This window comes from Elgaria multicarinata, chromosome 1 (genome assembly GCF_023053635.1).
Source record: "Elgaria multicarinata webbii isolate HBS135686 ecotype San Diego chromosome 1, rElgMul1.1.pri, whole genome shotgun sequence".
In the NCBI taxonomy this organism is placed as follows: domain Eukaryota; kingdom Metazoa; phylum Chordata; class Lepidosauria; order Squamata; family Anguidae; genus Elgaria; species Elgaria multicarinata.
The window spans coordinates 64,860,048-64,874,818 of NC_086171.1; the positions used below are offsets into that span (position 1 = coordinate 64,860,048).

A 14,771-nucleotide genomic window follows, 5' to 3' on the forward strand; every position below is an offset into this window, starting at 1 on the left:
CTTCCAGAGGACCTTATAGAAGGTCAATAAAATCAAGACAGTCCTTGTTCGCAGGCTTACAATCTAAAACGCATGACACAAAAAGAAAGAAAAGGATGAGAATGGAAGAGGTAAAAAGAGATGATAATAATAATAATAATAATAATAATAATAATAATAATAATAATAATAATAATAATAATAATATCCAGTCTTTGGTGCAGTGGAAATAGAGCAAGCAGGAGCTTTTTCGCTGCACATAAAGAAAAATATGGGTTGGATCCATGCTATGTTAGTTGAGCATAGGTCCCATTGAAATCAATGGGACTAATAATGACTTACATTCCATTGATTTCTATAGGAAGTAACTAATTTAATCTGGATCCAATGCTAGATACATAGATGTAATTATTTGTATTCATATTTTTCTTTCTAACAGTTTGGGCATCATTATAGATAACAATGAAGGAGGGTAGTTGAGCCTAGGTCCCATTGAAATCAATGGGACTAATAATGACTTACACTCCATTGATTTCTATAGGAAGTATTTAATTTAATCTGGATCCAATGCTAGATACATAGATGTAATTATTTGTATTCATATTTTTCTTTCTAACAGTTTGGGCATCATTATAGATAACAATGAAGGAGGGTAGACTGTGTTTATCTAGAAATTAGGGAGAAATGAAGTACAACTCTGTGAATCCAATGTATGAGATTTAGAGAAATGATAACAAAAGAAAAAAATGAATTTGATATATAAATGGTTTAAAAAATTAGTGGGTATCTTTGGAATGAAGAGGGCTAAAAATGTACCTTAACCTCACCCTTAAATGTTTTTAGTGCAATTGTAGTTGTTTCATGTATACCTTTGTTTGTATGTATTATAAGTGATGTCTGTATAGGTGCTGTTGGGAAATAAATAAATAAATAAATAAAGTATATAGAAAAGCACATAAATTCTATGTATGTATTTTGGTTTTTTCCTGTTCTAGGCCTTCTGCTCTATCAACTAGTCCAACGTATCCAGACTTGCCATTCATCAGAATATCCCCGCACAGGAACCCTGCAGCATCAGAGTCCCCCTTTAGCCCACCTCATCCATACATTAACCCTTACGTGGACTATATTCGATCACTACACAGCAGCCCGTCTCTGTCCATGATCTCAGCAGCCCGGGGACTGAGTCCTACAGATGGTGAGTGTCAGACTGGCTTCCTGTTTGCTGTCATTTTGGCAACAGTTCCATAAATCTTGTCCAGGTCTCTCTTCTACTCTTTCCAATCAGCTTCAGCCGATCTGTCACACATTTATTATGTCATAAATGTTTCAATACTTCATCAGCCTATAGCCGGTCATTTGTACATTTCACTGAAACATCAACCAAAGGTACCGTCTTATTCAAAATTTAAAAATTGAAGTATATTTATTGCTTCTAACACCTGCATTGTAGACCAGTACACTACTGTTCCTTTCATCCTACCTACATGAGTATAAATGAGAAATTCTTGAAGTTAGCAAGACAAGAGTGGTTTATGGCATAGAGATGGTCTTTAAAAATGATATAGATGATTTATCTTTCCTCCATAGTACCTTAATAACTTGGGATACTATAATTCTGTTTCATTTAGTTTGGGTATATATAATGCTTGGCAAATTGAGATGTTTTTAGAAGGTAATTTAAGGAGAGACATTCCCATGGATTTAAATTTAGGAAGCTGGGGTGTTGCTCCGTTATTTTAAAATTGAGAAAATATTAATTTGATACAGGTATATTTTATTTATTTATGCTATTTCTAGACAACTTTTCTGAAGCCAGTCAAAGCAGTTTACAAAAATAATAAGATAAAACATAGTAAAACATGAAAAGCAACCTAAAAAAAGCCTTAGAACAATTTGATAAGCCTAGTTAAACTGTGTCTTGACCCACTTCCTGAATGCAGAAGTGAGGACCAGTCACAACTCCAAAGGGAATGTGTTCTGGACTTTGGGAGCAACCCAGGAGAAAGGCCTCTGCAAGTGGCAGTGTCTTCAAAAGGGCCTCTCTTGCTGACCTTATCAAGACAGGCAGCCCCTCAGATAGCCATTCCCTAAGCTGTTAAGAACTTCAAAGGTTAAAATCAAAACCTTGAATTGAGCCTAGAAAGCAATTGGCAACTGGTGGTATTGAGGTGATGTTTTCACAATACTGTGCATAGGTGAACAGCCTAGTTACCACATTTTGCATCAATTGAAACTTCCAGACCCTCTTCAAAGGTAGTCCCATTTACAGTGCAATGCAATAGTTTAACTGTGGTGTAACCAAGGCTGGATCTAAACTACTGCTTTAAAGCCCTTTAAAGCCCTTTATAACAGTTTTGACAACTGTGTATGGAGTGTGTCCTGGGCCCCAACAGTTGTCAAAACTGTAATAAAGTACTTTAAAGCACTTTAAAGCAGTAGTGTAGATCCTGCCTAAGCCATGGATAACTACTGCCACGTCAGAATGACTGAGCTGGCACACTAAATGTAGTTGTGCAAACGCTCCTCACCACTGGAGCACTCCCAAGCTACAAACCAGATTTTTCAGGGGATAAATCCAGAACACTCTCTGAGCCAGGCTTTCTGTTGACCAATAGCACCACCATCTTGTCTGTGTTTAATCTGAGCCTGTTTGCCTCATCTAACCCATTATTAAACTTAGGAAATGTTCAAGGGTATCAATCGCTTCCTTGGAGTCTTAGGTAGCAAAGCTTCAGATGGCCTCTCCCATGTAGATGCTAAATAACATAGGGGATAAGATGGATCCTGTGAGACGCAATAGGCCAATGGCCGTAGTGCCAAACAGTAGTCCTCCAAAACCACCTTCTCAGCATGAACTGACAGGAAGGACTAGAACCACTGCAATACAGTGCCCTCCCAGCTTGGCCCAGCCCCACCAGGCAGTCCAGAAAGATACCATGGTAGATAGTATCAAAAGCTGCTGAGAGGTCCAGAACTAATAGGGCTACACTCTCCCTTCCAGTTCCCAGTGTAGGCCATTCATCAAGGTGACCAAAGCAAGTCTCAGTCCTATATCCTGCCAAACAGCCCAATTGGGCATAAGTTCACAATCCCTCTCATGGCTGGGGGACGTTAAGACTACCCATTATTGGCTCTCTGCTGGTGGAGAGGAGTGCTGCCTGGGATCCTTCCATTACAGTGAGGGGGCTGCTATGGTCAGAGAGCCGGAAAATACCAAAACAGAGCACTTCATGGGTAAGTGTGTGTAGTAGCTGGTTTTGGATAGGGTGACCATATGAAAAGGAGGACAGGGCTCCTGTATCTTTAATAATTGCATTGAAAAGGGAATTTCAGCAGTTGTCATTTGTATATATGGAGAACCTGGTGAAATTTCCTCTTCATCACAACAGTTAAAGCTGCAGGTGCCCTGCTGTCTTTTAAATCTCGTCACTCTAGTATAGCTCCTGCACTTTAACTCTTGTAATGAAGAGGGAATTCCAACATGTTCTCCATATATACAAATGACACCTGCTGAAATTCCCTTTTCTATGCAACTGTTAAAGATACAGGAGCCCTGTCCTCCTTTTCATATGGTCACCCTAGTTTTGGATCCAGCTTCATTTTCCTAGATGAGCCCAATTTGTGCCCATCAGCTATGCCAGCTCTGGAGGTGGTATAGCTTACCCCCACCCTGCCCTCCATCGCTGTCAATGGTGTGTGTGTGTGAATGTACAGGTCTGCTGGGCTGAAAAGCCTGGCAATGCCCCCTTCCCCCAACCCACACATACCTTCTGCCCTGGCCAACACAAGCTGGCAGGGGAAATCCACCACTCCATTCCTCCCTGGCTCTACTTAGAATTGCTCTGCCCATCACAGCTGACTTAAGCTAAAGAGGGTCCATGTTATCAGTACCATCTTATTTATCTGAATTGAATTCTTTCAAGGGTTCCCCCCTCCCCATTTTAAGTTCAACATTGACTTTAGTAGGAATTTCATCTCAATGGGTAACAACAAAAAAGTACATATTCTGACTCTGTTAACTGTGCAGAAATAAAACTGTAATTTCAGTATTCAAAATGGTAATTGCTGCTAAATTGAGCCATAATGGGTCAAATTAGCTAGTTAGCGTGTATGGAAGACAATTAAAATACAATTTTAATTAAGGAAAAAATCCTTCCCACCACACATGAAAATAGCAGATTTACAAAACAGACAATCTGCCTTTAGCTGAATTTGAAAAATGAGCTGTACTCACTGCCCAAATGGATAATACCGTAACTAATTAATCCTCACATATAAGAACATATACCTTTACAGATAATCCATTAGTTATGGGTTCTTGTTCGTATGAGAATAAATTTTAATGACCTGTTGTCAATCAGAGCTTATATTACACATGGAGGGCATTTGTAATAGTGAGAAAGAAAGTTTAGCTATTGCTGAACACGTTAGTTAATGCCCCCAAAGCTATATATTTAGGACTCCATAAATAATGTTATTGCAATACTTTGTAATTGTTGAAAAATCCTTTTTAGATAACAGTTATATTAACTATAGATGTTACATGGACTCCAGGATCTCTCATAATTTGCAGCTTCATATTTACATAAAATTATATAATTTATGATTAACTGGCTTTGGTGGTAATATAGACTTACTGCTATATTGTATGTGCTAGGCAAACATAAAACTATATCTCTTCTGTGTACAGGTGATTGATAATACAAATTTAAACTTCCCAAACAATTACACATTGGCCTCTCTTTCAATGTATCTCATGGTCATTCATGTTTAGGATACTCATGTAAGCCAACTCATCAAGATTTTCCCAATGATTAGATGGAAGAAACTTGATTTTGGGGGGGAAGGGGGAATCCAGTTAACTTACTGATGATGAGTTTAAACCCCTGGATGAATTGCTTGGCACAGCTTTGGATGTAGGTGGCATTGCCACATCCATGTAATTGCTGTGTATATGGCTATTGTAATTTTGGGGATGGCAGCAACCCCCAAAGTGTAATGACATAAGTTATATTCAACATTACACTAGCAGAAAAAATACAAGAGTTGATGTTGTTCACTAGTGGTTGTGCAACCATTAGCTGAACAACTAGCATAAACAACACCTAGTTGTGAAACGCCTTGTAGAATGCCTTGTGGAATCACTTGCAAAATAGCTTGTTCTACACTTTGTGCACAGAAATGCGGAATGGCTTACACACCAGCTTGTGCAAGTGGAATCAAAAAATTGGAGAAAGTTATCAATGGCTACTAGTCCTGAAGGCGATGTGCTACCTCCAGTATCAGAGGCAGCAAGCCTATATACACCAGTTGCTGGGGAACATGGGCAGGAGGGTGCTATTGCTCCCGTTTCCTGTTTGTGAGACCCTGGTTGACAGCTGGTTGGCCTCTGTGTGAACAGAGTTCTGGATTGGATAGACCTTTGGTCTGATCCAGCAAGGCTCTTCTTATTTTCTTACCTGACACATGCACAAGAGTGAAGATGGGGTTTCCGCAAGCCATAGAAGGGAGTGGAACGATACCATTGGATACAACACTTTGAGATTGCCATGATTTGGCAACCACATTGCTAAGAGGTTTTGTGGCCATGATTACAACCACCAATAAGCAGATGTGCATATATTACCTTTTGGTTCTTTGCACTAACTGTGCAGTTTCTGAAAAAGAACTTGTGCAGAAGGAGTTTGAGCAGGCTTCAGGTGCATGTACAGTTTCTACTTCCCTCTCTCAAACAAGTTCCCCTTTAGACATTACAGTGCAAGCATAAAAAGCTGAAACTTCTGACACTTGCACAGCTACATCTGCTAAAGCCTGAAGCTACATTCAAATTTCAAGGGGAAATGTTCTAAATCTCAGCCAGTGAAACCGAAACTGTGCTGTCAAGTCATAATTTATAAACCAAAATGTCTTATCCAAACTTGCTTACTTTTGTACAAGTTTGCTTAATTGTGTGTATGGTTCTGGACTGCTAAATTTTAAATGAACCATACCAAGAACCATAGTGGTGGCAAGAAAATGTTACTGATGAGTGTGTGCTGTAAAGGTACATCCAATACAGATATGTGTGCAGAGAAGCACAAATAGAGGGCAAGAAGAACTATACAAGTTGTGGAGGTTCCACCTCTGGAATGGTGTGAGAGCCAGTATGATAGTAGTTAGAGCAGTCTTCCCCAACTTGGTGTCCTCGAAATGTTTTGAACTACAACTCCCATAATTCCTGACCCTTTGCCATGCTGGATGTGGGCTGCTGGGAGTTGCCGTCTAAAACATCTGGAGAGCACTAGTTTGATGAAGGCTGGACTAGAGTGTAGGTACATAAACAAGGCAAGGCTAATTTCTGATCTCCATCCATCCTTGACTATGACTTGGACATACTTGGGCTAGTCATTATCTCTCCACCTAACTTAATTCATAGGGTTGTTGTGGGGATAAAAGTAGGGTGGGAGAATCTCCTTGTGCTGCTTGGAGGATGGATAGCATAGAAATGAAATAATTAAATAATCAACAATGGCATGTTCTACCATTGTTAACTGTACATTTCAGCATTAATTTCTCTCTCAGCATGGGGCTTGGGCTCCCTGGTTTGGTCTCAGATTCTGAGTCAGAGGCAGAACTAGAAGAAGCCCAGCCAAGACAGAGAGTGGTGAAGGAAATTCCCCAAGACAGTCCAGGAATCAGGGAGGAATCTTCCCAGGTACTTACCAAACAGGAGGTCCAGGTTCAGAGATGGTTTTCTTCCCTGGGAACTCAGTCTTTGTCAGAAGGGGAGGGAGCATTGCAATTGACAGAACCCAGAGTCCGCCACAGGGTCAAGCGGGAAGAGTTGGGAGGATTCTGTGTTGCAGGGGAACCACTGCATCTTGCCAAAGAACCTAATTTATTGTTGTGGAGAACTTTTGGAAGTGCTCGACTATTATGCACATAAGATGCCAGTCTGGCCTGTTTGGCCTCATTTCATTCTTCATGAATTGAGTGCAGGTCCTAGTACACACCTGACATTTCCCCAAAGTGGTGAACTGCAGGGGAAAATTTTCATCTCCCCCCCTCCCCCACCATTCTCCTTTTTCTGGGAGGTTTGTCTTCCATTATTGAAGAACTGAGAAATCCCAGAAATCATTGATCTAGTACAGAAGATGATGATGTCATTAACCATATAAACCATGGTTTATGACCCCAGGAAGACATGTCTGGCCCCTCTCCTCCTACCATCATCTATCCTGACTTGCCAGAGATCCGTAGTTACATCCAAACTGTTAAGAAGCAAGAAAAAGAAGAAAGGAAGGGTTATTTTCCTGGTTTCTTAACTGACATTAAGCCAGAGCACCCCAATTTTGGCATAACAAGGAACTCAGGCTTAATACAAGGCAGGTTCTTTGCACCAAAGCTGTTGCTCAATGGAATGAAGGAGAGATTTTTTCACACCTTCATAAACCATGGTTTGTGAAGCCTTGAACGATCGTCCAAATGAGGCCAGTGTTTGAAAACTTCTTCACTATGGAAAACAGCGAGCTCTTATTATAGTAATTCCACTATGTAGGCATCACAGTAAAACTAGCTTCTCAACAATGCATTCCTGTTTGGCTCTATTCTTTTAGCGAGAAAGGAAAGTGAAGGTTTTCCCTCTTTTCAGAACTCAAGCGCCTTTTCAGGGAAACGAACGCCGGTGGTGTAATTTATCTCTACATGCTCACTTCATGCCCTTGCAGGTTCTCTAGACTTGCCTTTTAAAGTTTTCAGTTAATGTTATTGTTAGTTAACTCAGACACTTATGTCAGAAAGCCCAGGAAGTGTTTTAAGTATGTCTGGAAAGATACTGTGGTTGTCTAATACTGTAAAATTTTAACATCAGTGATTTCCTGTAAGGATTTTTGCCCCAATGTTTTTGCTTACCATTTTATGGATGGTGAAATGGTTCGAGGAGAGTTTCATGCTGAAAACCAAATAGCAATTTTAAAAGAACATTAATTGTTCTTAGTTCACTTTTCATTCCTAAGAAATATAAAGTGCTTTTGTTTCCTAGCCAGTTTTGAAAACTGGACTTTAAACAGTTGAACTTTTCATATATGTTGTAAAGCATAATCTGACAATGATATAGGCTGGGATCCGAAGAAAGGTCATATATGGAGGAGCATTGTGGAAGCAGCCAGAACTTCCTTGTGATTTTTGCTGAACCAGTTAAAACTCCTAAAGAGAGATTTAGTCATATGTAAAATGGACTAAGACTTGCCTCTTTCCAACAATCTTTTTGTGGGTGTAAATGGCATCTTTTTTTGCATCCTTCAAATCTTATGTGTGTGGCTAAGCTTTTAGGTAACAAACTAAAACACATTAATTCCCATTTCTACTAATTTACTTCATTGAGACTCCTTTTACCAATACATATAGCATATCAAATCACTGGATTGGATCCAGTGCAAGTTAGTTGCACTTAGGTCCCATTGAAATTAATGAGACATAAATTAGCCATGACTAACTAACTTTAGATGTTGATTTCAATGGGACCTAAGTGTGACTCACCTGCCCGGGAAATAAGTCACTGTGTACCATTATGGTTTTTATAGATATGGATGGTGGATTCTATGCATTATCACTCCATATGCTGCTTTAAAAGCAAACAACATATTAGCAGATCTTGCATGATATTTTTTAAAAATAATAATAATGCAAGTCACTAGTGTGGTAGGAAAGAAGAGGAAGAAAATCAATAAATTGTTGCTTTGTGTTTACCGTACGTCATTTAATTGTGCTTTTCTATGTTCTGTTTTTAGCTCCACATGCTGGAGTTAGTCCAGCAGAATATTACCATCAGATGGCTCTACTGGCAGGTCAACGCAGCCCATATGCTGACATCATTCCTTCAGCTGCCACCGGAGCTGGTGCCCTTCATATGGAATATCTTCATGCTATGGATAGTAAGTGATAAATGTTGTAACCTAAGAGGTTAATGGATGATTCTGAATTTGTTGAAAAGATCAAAAGACTTAAAACATTTATTGTTATTATTATTATTTATTTATTTATTTATTTATTTATTTATATAGCACCATCAATGTACATGGTGCTGTACAGATTACACAGTAAATAGCAAGACCCTGCCGCATAGGCTTACAATCTAATAAAGTTGTAGTAAACAATAAGGAGGGAAAGAGAATGCAAACAGGCACAGGGAAGTGTAAACAGGCACTGGGTAGGGTGAAGCTGAACAGTATAGAGTCAGAACAAACTCAATATTTAAAAGCTATAGGGAACAGAAAAGTTTTTAGCTGAGTTTTAAAAGCTGTGATTGAGTTTGTAGTTCTCAAGTGTTCTGGAAGAGCATTCCAGGCGTAAGAGGCAGCAGAAGAAAAAGGACGAAGCCGAGTAAGGGAAGTAGAGGTTCTTGGGCAGGCGAGAAACATGGCATCAGAGGAGCGGAGAGCACGAGCGGGGCAATAGTGTGAGATGAGAGAGGAGAGATAGGCAGGAGCTAGACCGTGAAAAGCTTTGAAGGTCAACAGGAGAAGTTTATATTGGATTCTGGAGCGAATTGGAAGCCAATGAAGAGATTTCAGAAGTGGAGTGACATGGTCAGAGCGGCGGGCCAAGAAGATGATCTTAGCGGCGGAGTGGTGGACAGAGACCAGCGGACTGATGTGAGACGAAGGAAGGCCAGAGAGAAGAAGGTTGCAGTAGTCCAACCGAGAGATAACCAGTGCGTGAACGAGAGTCTTGGCAGAAGAGACAGACAAAAATGGTCTAATCCTGGCAATATTATACATTTGACTTGAATGCCAGTTCCTATATTTAGTTTGAGGTATTATCCCCATCTGGGGATGATGATGATGATGATGATTTAGCAGCAGTATTAGCAATATTAGGCTGCAGTGGTAAACACACTTAGCAGGGAGTAAGTCCAATCTTCTTTTCCTATCTGTATTTCCCTCTGCTGTTCTTTCCTTCTGCCCCTACATCTATGGTACTGTTAGTAATATAACAGTAGTGTATATGGCATTTTACAGATTTCATGAGGAAAAGGGGGTGGGGGTTAAGGTTAAGTCCCTCTCCTCAAAGAACTTACATTCTAAATGTTTGCATTGTGAAACACAACAGAGGTGGTGGGAGGAGGCTGACATAGATATGAATAGTATACATTTTTCCATGTGGAGGTCTTTTTATCTTTAACAGCCACTACCCGCCCCTGCCCCCAGACATGAAAATCTCTAAAATTGTCCTGTCAGAGAGAGAAAAGGGTTGTTTCACTTTCTCATGTGAAAATGTTCACTGCATTTGAAATTTTGCCATCTTAGGAGTAGATGTATGATTTTACCTTGATTTAAGGAATAACAAAGCAGTGTGTGTGTGGGAGCCTTGAAGAGGGGGTTGAAGAAAGGAAGAATGGAAATGAATCAATGAGAAGTCGTTTTTTATTTGCAGCTTGAATGGAAAGTTTAAAATAATCCTCAATTTTTTTGGCCAGTTTTCAATTTCTTTTTTTAATCTTCACAAAACCAGTTTCGTAGGATTTAAAGATTTATAACTAATTAGTGTCACTGTTGAGTTTGTTGCTGAGCATTAGGTTTAAAGTTCTGTAAGGACAATCTTAAACACTACATGGAAACTAACGCAAATATACTACCAGGTGTACACTGAGTGGAGAGTTACAACCAATTCTGCTCTTGGAAAAGTGTTTTCAGATATTTGGTTGTCACAGTCATACTTTACGTTTTACAGTTAATACATCTTACATATATATCAACTGCAATGTGTGAAGCAGCCTTTAGTCATTGCTTGGTTGGCCATTGTGATGAAAAGGAAACAATGACCAACTAAATATTGTATAATGAACTATCAAATAATTTATTTATTTCACTTATATACCGCTCCCATAGCCGGGGCTCTCTGGGCGGTTTACAGAAATTCTAAAATTAAGATAAAAACGAGTATATAAAATTTAAAATTCTAAAACACAGAACATACACACATAAAGCATTAAAACCGTTAAAAATTAAACATGTGGGTGATTAAGATGTGCCGCCATATGCCTGGGCAAAGAGGAAAGTCTTAACCTGGCGCCGGAAAGATAGCAGCATTGGTCATGCCCAATTGGCTAATTGTCCAATTTGATGGATGTTACAAAATACAAATTTGAATAATTGTGAAACTCATAAATTCCAAACTATTTTCATTCTCTTGGTGGTCCCCTTATTAAAACTTTGAAAAAATAATTATTCTAAATTAAGAAATTTCATAGCCTGAACAAGTTTCTCGTGATGACCACTACTTTATTATTAATCAAGTAGGATAGAATATTGTTGGGAGCTAATCACTGGTATCTTAACCAGCTGAAATGGCACAACTCTGAAATTATATAGAGAAGTATCTTGCAAAACATATTCACTTCTTGCTGACTTGGGAAATTAAAGAATAGGTTTAAGACTCAACCCTTGATGCCTGTCCAGGGCATTACCACAACAGCACGTTAGTAGATTGGCCCATGGTGTTGCCTTTTTAATTCTTTCTCAGGTTGTGGCTACTTCTGGTGTAGATCTCATTATTAAACTTGTGCCTCTACTGCTGATTCTTAATGAATCAATGCAGAATTACTGGGGAACATGGGCAGGAGGGTGCTGCTGCACTTGTGTCCTACTTGTGGGTTCCTGGTCGACAGCTGGTTGGCCACTGTGTGAACAGAATGCTGGACTAGATGAACCTTTGGTCTGATCCAGCATGGCTCTTCTTATGTCCTTAGAAAGTAGAAGATGCAATACTCTTCCGTAAAAAAAACCATGAATGTGTGAAAAAGGCATCGTTGCAGAGAGCAGTACTGAGGGGTAGAGCACATTCTTTGCATATTCAGTGTCCTCGGTTCCTAGTATCTCAAATGAGAAGGACCTCAGGAAAGCTGAGATCTTTTCCAATCCTTGAAGAGTTTTGCCAGTAAGGAGAGATAGTACTGGGTTAGATAGCAAACTTAGCTAAAGAATGCTGTCATCACCAGGTCCGGTGGGGATGAGACAATGCAGTCCTTGGGTAAAATCCAACAATGCCCTATTTAGAGTATACCCATTGAAATGAATGGGACTTAAGTTAAGTCCCATTCATTTCAATGGGTCTAAGTAGGACCCAAGTAGTATTTTATCAAAGGTTCACATGTAATAACAATCCATCAATTTAAAACAGATGGGCTGTTGTGCACAAGTGGAGTTGAGCAGGTGCCTCGAAGAAGCTGGTTGTAGGGTAAAAGTGGAAGAGGAGGGCATGCTACAGGCAGCATGTCCACTCTTCTGCACTCTTGCATGACAACCCATCGTTTCTTAAACATCGTTTCTTGCTGGGCATAGCTGCACCGTGGGCTGTTTATATGTACTCAGGGAGGCCCAACTGTAAGTCTTTTCAGTCCCTGGTAGGATGGACGGACTCACCTGCATCCACCTCTGTCGGATGCTCGCCAAGCTGCCACCATTGCTCGTGGTGCTGTGCGAGTTTCTTTGGAGCTTGGCAAGTACCCGTTGAAGCTGCCCTCATCCAGACACACAATGGAGGCTCTGGAAATTGTGTATTGCCCGCCTTGTGTAAATGGGGCCGTTACAACAGAGGGCAGATGGCTGCTGGGTGCTCATCAGGCTGTGGAGTGTTTGAAGAGCAGCCCCACGAATATGCTGTGGCCCAGCAATTTGGGTCCTGGGGGAGGGTTGGACACAGGAGAGTCCACTGGACTCCTGGACCCAGTCAGATGCCCACGATATCCCTAGTCCCTGGAGCTGGAAAAGGCTGAGAAGCAGCATACACGTGCTACCAGAGGATCTAGCACTAGTTCAGACTTTTATATCCTTCATTTCATCTTTAGAGTTGCCACGGAAGACTTACTGGGTATTGCAGAAACAGCGACAGAGCTAAAATAAGATGAGAGATCATTTCAGAATTAAAAAGATCACTAACTTTCATTCAATCCATGGAGGAAAGCCAGCTGTAATTCTGTTTATATTTATATATAATTGCTTTGCTGCCTAATGGCTGATGATGAATACTATCCTTAATCCTATTTTGAAGGAGCTGACATTAGGCAAGTTCATACAACGATAAACTAGCTATAATAGATTACTCTTGCTGAGCTTCACAGAGCACCACTTCGCAGGATTTGGGAAATGATGGGGGAGTGTGCAATATATATCCATATTCATTGAAGATGATTGTGGACATGTCGGTATCATGAGAGAATTCAGCTCCTCCCACACCTTCCAAGGCTTACTTACTACTTAAAGACGTGTGTGCCCTGAAGGGAAGAGAGAAGAAGCAGAGGCCAGGGAACTCATCAGCACCTTAATAATCACCTGACTGGTTTTTTTAAAAAAAAAATTGATCTAATTTGAAAATATTGCTTTGTTTTTATACAAACTGCTTTGAGTTTAGGAAGAGTGGCATCCCAATGTCTTAAGTAAATATGGAGGGGTGAATTAGATTATTTCCAGGTTGAATGTAATGCAGATTTACTCGATTATTTTCATTTGTGTCTGCTGGAAAAGAAGTTTGCCCTGGAGTTTGATTTGGACCATTAGGCCCTGGCATATGTCAGTGACAGCTGGAATGGCACAGGCCACAGAGTCCAGAGAGATAGCAGGAAAGCTCCATCATGTGCTATGCAAACCACAGAAGGTGCAGAGCACCTATAAGCCCTTCTGTGCACCAATGCTGTAACTAGTGAGCAGCACAACCCAAGAACCCTTGAGCACGTTTAGTGTAAAAAAGCACAGTAAAAGGGACCATTTTGGACCCAGAGGGCAGTATCCAATGCGATGCTACTGCTAATCTAAATTATGTTGCACTAGCATAAATGGCCGGTAGTGCAATGCCAAGAGCACTTGCTGGAGTGAAGGGTTTCTGTGGAAAACCCATTGCGCCAGCAAGTGCTATTGGTGGTTCGCCAGAGGTCTCTTATGCTAGTGCAGCATAATTTATGTTAGTAGTAGTGTCACAATGGATACTGCCCAGAGAGAGAGAAAGAGAGAGAGAGAAAGAGAGAGAGCCATCCAGAATTACGTGATTATGCCTGCATTCTGTAATATACAGAATGTATTCTGGCCTGGTAACATATTAACCTGAAATCTACTGGTAAATGCTGGTTTTTTTTTCCTGGATGAGATGGGATTTGTGCAACAAGCAGGGATCTTTCATTTTTGGAAAATAAAATAGATATAGAGTCTCTTCTGCTTATGGAGCTCATTCTGCATAGGCATCATTAGGAGCCCAACCTATGCAAGATGGGGAGTATTATTATTAATATTTATTTATTTATATAGCACCATCAGTGTACATGGTGCTGTACATAGTAAAACAATAAAATAGTAGCTCCTTCATTTGTTTCATTGATTCCTGCTCAGTCCTTCTCTGTTATAATAAACAGGCATTTATTGCGCCTGTAGAACGATGCTAATGTACCAACCTCAAGTTAACATGTTACGGAAGTACAAATGCCTTATTTCTTAAAAGCGTAGCAGGTGGATCTTTGGCACATCCAGGGCGCTTGGGACATGTTCAAAAAGCCTGCGTAAGGGAGGGCTGTCCTTTGGCTTCCACGTTTCCAGCATCTGTGGGTGTACAATTTCAAGTTCCTGTAGAGATCATACAAAATATACTGTCAAAGAGCACTTCTTACTACTGGCTTGGCAATGCACATACATATAAATCAAGGTGAGCAACAAAAGAAATATATATATATATATATATATATATATATATATATATATATATATCCATACATGAAAGCAGGCCAGTGGAAGGGGCATCACTGTTTCTGCCCCCTTCTTCAGTAG

General features: G+C 40.1%; 1 protein-coding gene across 1 annotated transcript in view; it reads left to right on the forward strand.

Moving 5' to 3' along the window:
* Positions 1–14,771, forward strand: part of GLI3 (GLI family zinc finger 3) — a 258,888-nt gene that overhangs the window by 163,764 nt on the left and 80,353 nt on the right. Inside the window, exons 5-6 of the mRNA XM_063129442.1 lie at positions 975–1,177; positions 8,751–8,894. Coding sequence (XP_062985512.1) covers positions 975–1,177; positions 8,751–8,894 — 347 coding nt within the window. The remainder of the gene's footprint in view (positions 1–974; positions 1,178–8,750; positions 8,895–14,771) is intronic.